The following is a 9,763-nucleotide window of genomic DNA, read 5'->3' on the forward strand; positions in this document are numbered from 1 at the left end:
ACTAAACATGGACATAGTAACAATATTTTATACTACATTTATCCATTTTAAATATACTAACCTCACACCGTAACAACTAAGGCAAAAATATTATTAATTCAGAAAATCTTTTCAGGACCCCACCTTGATGTTTCGGGACCCCACTTTGGGTCCCGACCCCAACTTTGGGAAACACTGCTATACAGTATAGTATATATAGTACAGAACTGTTAAGTACAGGAAAATAAAGTATTGTAAAGCATAGCACAGTACAGAATGGTACTGTATAGTACAGTATGGCAAAGTACAATGTAGTAAAGTACCACACAGTACATTATAGTACAGTACTGTAGTACAGGGCAGTAAAATATAAATGAGTAAAGTAAAATGCAGTATAGTATAGAAAAGTACTATAGTACTCCATAGCAAAGTGGAGTACAGTTCAGTACTGTATAGTACAGTAAAGAACAGTGCAGTACAGTATAGTATAGTATAATATTGCAAGGTACAGTTTAATGAAGTGCAGTCCTTTATAGTATAGAAAAGTGCAGTATGGTAAAGTAAAGTAAAGTATAGAACAGTATAGTGCACTATAATCAAATTTAAGGCAGTTTTTTAGGATGGCTTTAAATAAATGTCTGTTTCCTTTTATCAGCTAAAATATTTTTCTCATGGTTCTTTTGTTCTTGTTTGAACCAGAATCATGTCAAAACAATGGAGTTCTGGTTTGTTAAAGTTCACAACAGTATAAGATAGAGACAAGGATTCCCAGTAAAAAAAGAGAAAAACACTAGAAAACTAATTTTAAAGAACAAAATTGAAAACCTTTTCAGTAACAAGTCGTTCTTTGCACACACAAAATAAAATAGATGTATAAAATATATTACAATATATTTTCATCAACACACAGGGTTTGATATGTATGGAGCAGAACATTGAGAGGAAAAATATTTATTTATTTTAAAACACTGACCGATTAGCATTTTTTAATACAGATTTTCACATATCAGGTCAGCTGATGGTTGCCATAAAGAGCTGTTTTTTCTTTAGTTTATTTTTGGACCATAGCTGTATCTTACAGTAAGGTGTTTAGCAGGACCACCAAATGGCTCGAAACCTTTTACTTTCAGTAATTTTTATTTGTTATTTGTCTTTCTCTTGGTAAATTCAGAAGTTAACAAATGACTCCAGTCACCTTCCTTCAGGGATATGTTGGCGTGCCAAAACTATAAAAAAGCAAAAAGTCAGTCTACCTCTAACTACGTTGGTGTTTTTTAAAACAATCCAAGACTGACAAAAACATTAGTCTGTCTTATTTTGTGACATCGTCACAATTAAATTAAACCTTTTCTCCGCCTCTCTGAAACAGTTGGAAATTATAACTTTGTTCCCATTTTCTGCCCCAATGCTTTTTTTTAACAGCAGGTCAATTTAGGGACAACAGTGAGGGAAGGTTAGTGTTTATAACTGACCAATCTGAAATGCCTCATGAAAAAAAAATTAATCCAATATAGAGTCTTTTTTATTATTATTATTTTGTTTATTTTTTCAATGACAAGTCCTGAGGTTGAACTACAAATTCTAATGATATAACAAACTTTAAGGTTTGTCAGGACAACAGGAAGCAAAATTTTGATGTTCTCACCTGACATTATGAAATATTTACAAACTATACTTTTAATTTTTAGGCAGCAACTATTCACAGTTTTTATTCCGGTAAAAATTTAGATTTATAACAAAACCTAAAAAAAAAAAAACATCTTGTGAATCCAGTGTACAGTAATTTTATCTACCAGAGACATTTGGTTTATTTACCTACAAATATAAGAAATTTTCCTTTTAACCCTCCTGATAGGGTCCTATTGACCCTGGAGGCCTGAGTTTCAGCAGTCATTTTGACCTAAAGCAGACGTCTTTGGAAATGTTTGCATACGAAACACATCTAAATATGTAAGCAACTACTGAACAAAGCAGACTCACTTTTAGAATAAATACAAAAATTCAAATCAGTTAAAAGTATTTTCCTGCTGATTAAAAACTGAACAGTCAGTGTAACAAGTCAACCCCCTAAAAAATGTACTGTTAAATTCAAAATCTTCTGAAGACATTCATATTTTTAAAGACATAAAAATATAAACACAACCAATCTTTAAAGGGCTCTTGGCGCTCTCTGCTGGCAAAATAAAGAAAATACACTTTAAATAGAACAAACTTTAAAAACAGAAAAATTTAAATTAAAAAATCTCCTAATGTCAGCAAAACTGTTTTGATTTTTTTTGTCTGAACTAAAATGATTTTCTTTACTCAAAACATTTGTACTGTTTTCTTAAAAGGAGTTGCTGCTCATTGAATAATGTCAGTTTTTTTATTTTATTTATTTATTTATTTATTTTATTTATTTATTTTTGTCAAGTCAGTCATCAGAAACATGGAAGCTAGAAATGGTATCAACAGTAACAGCAGTTTTATGTCAGTGCACGAGTCCACAGCAGTGTTGACGTGTAAAGTGCAACATGTGAGGCACTGATGGTGAACAACCCTGAGTGGGTTTTACCCGATCAGCGGTTCGTCGTCGTCGTCGTCGTCTTCCAGGATCTCCAGCCTCTGGAAGGGTTGGGGGTCTGASGACCGGCGGGACTTCATAAACCTGAAAGCAGCTGAGGAGCAACGACTTCCTTTAGTTTGCTAATCGAAATGTGGAGACACGGCAAGACGTATGAAGGTAAATTAGTCTCAGAAAGATTTGAGCGCACATTAAGAGTTGAGCAAGTGAGCAGCACTTAAATGATACACCTCATTTATATTCATCTTGTTCACCATCGTACCTTATCCAGCGGTTCCCAACCTTTTTTAACTTGTGTACCCCCTGAACCATTTTGTCACACCCCTAGTACCCCCTCAGTCAAAAGTAATGATGATTCTCCAAAACTATAATGTATAACAATTGATTATTGAATGACAATTATTTATTTAATCCCCTTAACATTTAATTCTCAGGCATTTTATTMTTTTAAACTCAAATTAAACAAAGATAAATATGTCGCCTTGAAAATGAATAAGTAATTAAATGAATAGACCCATTAACGGCAGGTACAGGAAGCAGCAGCATTCAAAATACCTCAGAAACTCACCCAGATTAGCAAATTCTGTGAGATTCCGCATTTTATACTGGATTCTATTTTGTTTAGTCAGTTCCAYGATTCTGTCTGCATTTTTCAAATTGAGAAAATCATAGGGCTCTACATATCTCACTTCTATTTTTATACATTTTTTACACACCTGAGAAATTTTTCCAAGTACACCCTGTAATTTGCTCACGTACCCCTGGTTGGGAATCACTGGTCTACTCCATAGACTTGAATAAGATCACTAGACTGGGCCCCGCCCATACCATCCACTGGTAGCGTCTGTGACAGCCTGGAGGAGCAGAAACAGACCAAACAGAGCAACGGCTCACAGCCACTATAGAAACTGATAGATAAACAGCAGCTGAACTGGATCTGTATCACAAATTATCTGTAATATTTTCACAATAAATTAATAACTTTGTTAAATTCATTCAACAATCATGTAAAACAGCAGATTCATTCCAGAAAAATACATAATTTATAAGTAACAATGATCTAAACCAGACCTGAAATCAGCCTGTAACTTAGACTTTAGCTAGTTGAAAAATTATGACTTCAGCTAGTAATAAAGTATATTTAATATTTCTTCTTATTGTCAAAAAATTATATTTATATTTACCAGTCACTTTGAAAATGTTCTCTGTATACCTGTTATAGGATGAAACTTGTCTCTAACATCTTCTCAACAAGTCAGGTTCCTCTAACAGAAACCTAAAAATTCTCACATTTATAATATTATTTTACACTCTGTAAGTCTAAATATTAATCAGAGGACACAGTAATATTTAATAGTTTGTGTTAAATTGTTGCATGATTCAACAGAGCTAAACTCTGTATATATGCTCCACAAGCTAATATCTGCTAACCAGCTCAATAAATAACAGTGATTAAATCAACTTCATAAGATTGTTTTAATTTTAAACTGTTCTATTATTAGCTTCAGTTCTGCTCAGATCACGTTGAGCTAAATAAGATCAAATCTGCTTAAGATRTTTAATTTTGCATAAGATAAGGTGATGTTTGTGATCATGTTGTTTTAATGAAAGAAAATGACCACACGAACACATGATCTTGAACCAGGTTATGGAATAATTACATGTRATACCCACTGAATGTACTGAATGTACAGTACATTATGTGTGATGTTAGTTGGCTGGAYTGACTTGTCCACGGCCACTTCACATGTGTTTGTTAACCCTTGGTTATGATCCACTCAAAAATTAGATTATTTTTGGCGTTAGGACATGAAAGGGTTAATTATTTTAAAAACGCCTAGGCATGCATGTAAAACACCATCTAAACTTTTTATTTTATGTGACAGATCACATTTTAACCCTCACATTTCCTTGTGCAAAGGACATGAATTTTGTGAATTTCCAACTGTMCCTGCTCACTGGAGCGTGAAGCGTTAACACAGATTTTGGTGTCATTCAAAGCAGAATGATCCCCTCTACAAAAGGTTACGCCCACATTTTTCAAAATTATTATCTTTGTTAATTTTATGGCAATTTTTCTGAGAGTATCATTTTTTTCTGATACACCCTGTATAGGGTCTTTGAGCTACAGCAGAAATTAATTTTCCCAATAACCCAATAAATCTGGCAAAGCTCACATGTCCCAGCTTTTCACCAGCCTTAAACGCAGCATTACATGACTGAATCTGCAGCGGTAAGTATGGTTTAACTCACATTCACAAACGAGCATATCGACACTCTCATGCAAATCTTTTTGAGACTAATTCATCTCCATAGACACAAACCCCTGTTCCCAAATTCCTGCGTTGGTTGGACTTACCGAGGACGGCAGATAGCACAAGCATGACACTGACCACCAGGCCGATCACCACGGGAACGTTCCAACGGGTCTCAGCAGCCAGGAGACGGCGCGCCTGGCTCAGGGAGCCGTTGTTGGGCTGCGGCGGCACCGACAGCAAGTGGCACATGAGTGGGTAGACGTCCACACTCTCTAAACTCTCCATCTGGTAACCCTGACGGAAACTGGGGCCAGTCGCSGCGAGGAAGGGGTGCATGCTGGGCAATGAGTTGTCATAGCCGTGATCTCCCACTGCAGGGGGTTCAGAAAACAAAAAGAATGTGGTGGTGGTTCTTAAAGGGCTTATTAATGAGACTTATGCTGTAGTCGTTACATCTTGGTAGCGTGTTCCCACGCCTCACTATGGTCCAACCCTCATCGGCGATGAGAAGGATTGGCTGAACACGCTCGTTGTTCCGATAGTGAAGCCGGTCTGGGATTTCCGTTTTTAAGTACACCGTCATGTTGGGGTGGCATTTATTTAGCAAGTTGAACACAACGTCTTTGTCTGCAAAGCAAAATACACTAAGTCAGTTGTTAAAATAAGAGTAAAATGAAGATGAAAACTCAGAGTTAATCATAAAGTCTCATTTTACTGGGTTACCTCCATTTGGGATGAGTGCCGCGACTGGTGTGAGGTCCACGAGGGTGTAGTTGTCAGGATGGAGACAGTCGTCCAGGCGTATGAGCCGCTCGGCCGAGCACTGAGCCATGCCATGGTCGCTGGTCACAATGAGGTTGATGCGACCCCAAAGGCCGGTTCGGTTCAGTTCCGACATCAGCAGACCGATGTCGTCATCTACCTGTTAATACAAATTTGTCAACTTTTTTCACAGCTAATGATACGGTGATACAATTATCATGTAACTGTACCTCCTTCATCACTTTAGCCATTTCTGTGGCATTGTCGGGGCCAAAAGCGTGACCAGATCGGTCCGGTTCCTCCCAGTACAGAGCTGCAAACATCACTCCTTGTTCCTATCAGAACACTCACAGTGTTTCAGTGTCAATGATTTCTTTAAAAAAATAAATAAATAAATTCCTTCTTCTCACCTTTCCGTCTCCTAGCATCCAGTTCGTCACGTTGCCCACTCTTTGCCGGAAAGTCACCTTGGAGTCGTACGGAAAGAAGTGCGTTGGCGTGCGGTTGCCCATGGCCACGTCGGAGCCGGGCCACATCACGGCTGCCGTCTTATAGCCAGCGTCSAACGCCGTCAGCCACAGGGGCTTGGCGTTGCTCCACCACGTGGGGTCGGTGTCGTTCCGGATGCTGAAGTGTTTGTGGGTGATGGGGTCGTACATGCTGCTCGCCAGGATACCGTGAGACTCGGCGTACAGGCCGGTTACCTGGAGAGGAACACAGAACCAACAGGGATTGTTTATTTTTTAAATATTTACAATTGACATCAACTGTGTTTTCAATGTTCATCCTATCTTATTATAAATACCACAAGACTGATTTGATGCGATCAGTGAAATCTTGGACGTCCTGACGTCCCAACATTTCACTGATCACATCAACTCTGTGGATAAATATATACAATTCACACAAGAGGAGGTAAAAAGATGTCAGGTTGGATTTCCTGGACAATGTCTCTGATGGAGGACGGTTGGAAACTCATATCTATCACTAATCCACACACACAGACTAGTATTTGTGTTTTGATTCCCATCACCCAGAGTACCTGCTCAGCTTTTTTTTTATTTGTCTACCTGAATTATTGAGATGCAACAAGACAATTATTCACAATGAAAAAGAAAAACATGCTTACTAAGCTGTAGTGGTTGGGAAATGTCTTGGTGATGAAGACRTTAGTGAGCTCCTTCACCAGGACCCCCTGGCTGTACAGGAGCTCCAGGTTCGGCATGTGAAACCTCCTCAGGTAGTCGGCYCTGAAGCCATCGAACGACACCAGCAGCAGTGGCGGCGGATCTTTCTGAGTCACGTCTTTATCTGTGGCCAGAGCACCGAGGCCAAACAGGAAGCACAGCAGAATCTGAATGAACATCCTGAAAGAGCAAGAAACCAAACCAACAAATATCACTGTGCAACGTACAGAGTTTAATAATAAATAAACATCAGAATAGGCAGGCCATGTTTTATGCACCTTTGAAGTCCTTTTCCAACAACTTCTAGACAAGCGGTGTCCAATCCWGGTCCTGGAGGGCCACTAGCCTGCATGTTTTAGATGTTTCTGTGCTCTGACACACCTCATTGGAATAAATAAGTGATTAACAGGGAGTTRCAGAACTTGAAGCTCTGCTGAAGAGCAGGGAAGCATCWAAAACATGCAGGATAGTGGCCCTCCAGGACAATGGTTGGACAGCACTGAGTATATAACCATCAGCTGCCTTGAGCCAAACACAAACACCTCATTGTTGGACAGAAGAATGTAGTCATGTTGTGGTGCTGGTCTTGAGGCGCAGCTTAATGTGAAAACTTAAAAACAAAGACAAACAGGTAGAAATTGTAGAGCAGCCAGGAAGGCCAAACTAGACCCGAATCAGGATGTGAAACTGGGTGATGTTTCCTGCAGCTTTATATTTATAAAACAARCGTGTGACAAACGCTCTCTACAGAAAACTAGACGACGACGGTGCCAGACATACCTAAAAAAGACAGACATCTATTTATTATTATTTTATTTACTGTTATCTAACCAAGCTCGTTTTATCCCAATTAGAGCCATAACCTGATATTTTTACTATCTTTTTGACAAACTCAGCTTGTGAAATTGGCGAAGATAAAAAATCTCAATTGACTAAAGCTCCCCTCATCTCAGCTCATCTAACTGTTTACCGACTTTACAGCACTTAAAAACTGAAAACTTATTCGTGTGTTAGGCTGGAACTTTAAAGACAAAGCAGAGGAAAAGATAAGGACTGTGTTCAGTTCACCTCTGTGTAAATKTTAAACTTCGTATTGGATCAGTTTGCATCTAAACACAGTTCTGTTGCACCCAGCTAAATCATCCACAGTTCTTTTTATGGTTGTTTATCCACAGCAGACAGACTTTCTTGGAATCCTGTCAAGCAGTCTTGATCAGTATCCTTCTGGCATTTTCCAAAGGCCAGGCCTTGGATTMTTTTCACTGCGTCTGTTTTATTTGTTTATTTAAGCCATTTAACATCAACTACTGAATTATTTACGCATCATACAAGGCGCCTATCTGAAAGCATGAATATGTTTTGGGTCCAACATATATAAGTTGTCAAAGAACCGGTTTTGGGTCTGTCGACACAACATGTCTCCCCCAGGTTAGTCCCAGCAAGACAGAGAACTCATATTTTGCTTTTAATCCCAGCTATGGTTTTGACTTGGTTTATTTATTTACAGTGAATTAGTTCAACCATCCAGCTAATCAAGCTGCTTCTTCTTTTCCAGGTTCCCAGGTCTTCAGTCCATCACAGGGTCACACAGAGACAAATGAGACAAACACTCACTCTCTCACATGAACCATTCATGTTTTTTGGTCTGTGGGAGGAAACTGGAGAAAASCCACGCATGCAGTCAGGACTCTACCCAGAAAGGTCCCCGACTGAGATTGGAACCTGCAACATTCTTGCTGAGAGACAACAGCTCTACCAACTGAGCCACCGGGCCGCCAATTAGTTCAACCTCTTCAGTTAAACCTTACCCCAAAAATGCCWAATATACAGCGTTTGGAAAAGTGTWCACATAACTTTGAACAAAACATTTGATCTGATACAGCTGTTAGTCACACACAAAAAAAATGTCCTTAAATAGGGAAAGACTTGATATAAAAGATAAATCTGTCCCTTCAGTTGGTCCATGTGTTGTTCCCAAGATAGCATTCTTTAAAAGACAAACACTGGTCCAGGAACTGGACTGAGATTACAACAAACTTCCTGGAACAATATCAAAACTAGAATCAAACTTTCATTACAGTGCACAGACTATTGAGAGAGATGAACATCCAAGTGTAGAACACAGAGGAAGATGCATCATGGTTCAGACCTGCTTTTTCAGACTAATATTTGGAGTTTTCCAACCGAGATGGAGTTAAGAGCAAAAAAAAAAAAAAAGCCATGAGATTAAAATCCACTGTATTAACTTGTTTAGAAAGCATCAAATTGATATACTGTTATTTTTGTGTTATTATAACAACAAGGCTTAAAAGCCCACAAGGATAAAAACTGACAGTATCAGTATTATAGACTGCATATTTACAACATTTAACTTCATTTTGAAGCGAAGGAAAGTAATGCACAACCCGGAAGTGGACGTACACAATGAATAACACCCAAACAGACCTAGTTGTTATTACGTAATTTACTAAAACAGCAAAATAAAATGCATGGTGAGTTCAAACGTGTCACAATGAATAAACAATCAAATATTTGTTGTACGTGCAGTGTTGGAACTTCACTGTCAGTCATTACCTGACAGACGCCATTAATCGTCACATTTTAACACTACGTTTCATCTTATTTTACCTGTTGAAAGATGTTCCAGRCAGATGTTCTCCTTAGTTTACTTTCACCACGATCACTATTCCTCCCSCGACATCTTTACCTTCAGCTAATACGACTTTAAAGCGGATTTAAGCTGTTTAAAAGACTTCCGGTAAGAAATTTCAAAACACTACGCTTCTGGAAAACGCGCTTGTCATGACAAATTAGTAAACATTATTTCAACTTATCTTGTTTTATTTTGTCTGTATATAAATTTAAAATGTAAGAAAAGAAAATTATTGTGGTGCATAAGTTTGAAATAGTTAACATATTGATAAACTAGTGGCTTTTATTTTGAAATAAGATTTCCATGAAGTTGTATTACCAATATCCGGTTTAAAATTTCAAAACAATGCCCCTGGTATATA

At 38.1% G+C, this 9,763-nt stretch overlaps 1 protein-coding gene across 1 annotated transcript; it reads right to left on the reverse strand.

The window, feature by feature from the left end:
* Positions 1-914: 914 nt before the first annotated feature.
* Positions 915-9,462, reverse strand: enpp4 (ectonucleotide pyrophosphatase/phosphodiesterase 4). Its single transcript, XM_014010668.1, has 8 exons — positions 9,378-9,462; positions 6,692-6,929; positions 5,973-6,266; positions 5,793-5,897; positions 5,524-5,722; positions 5,254-5,427; positions 4,902-5,171; positions 915-2,636 (listed from the first exon to the last, which is right to left on the reverse strand). Exons 2-8 carry the CDS (start codon positions 6,926-6,928, stop codon positions 2,530-2,532), a joined length of 1,386 nt encoding a protein of 461 aa, XP_013866122.1. The 5' UTR covers position 6,929; positions 9,378-9,462; the 3' UTR covers positions 915-2,529.
* Positions 9,463-9,763: the final 301 nt, after the last annotated feature.

This window comes from Austrofundulus limnaeus, unplaced genomic scaffold, assembly GCF_001266775.1.
Source record: "Austrofundulus limnaeus strain Quisiro unplaced genomic scaffold, Austrofundulus_limnaeus-1.0 Scaffold72, whole genome shotgun sequence".
NCBI classification, from domain to species: Eukaryota; Metazoa; Chordata; class Actinopteri; order Cyprinodontiformes; family Rivulidae; genus Austrofundulus; species Austrofundulus limnaeus.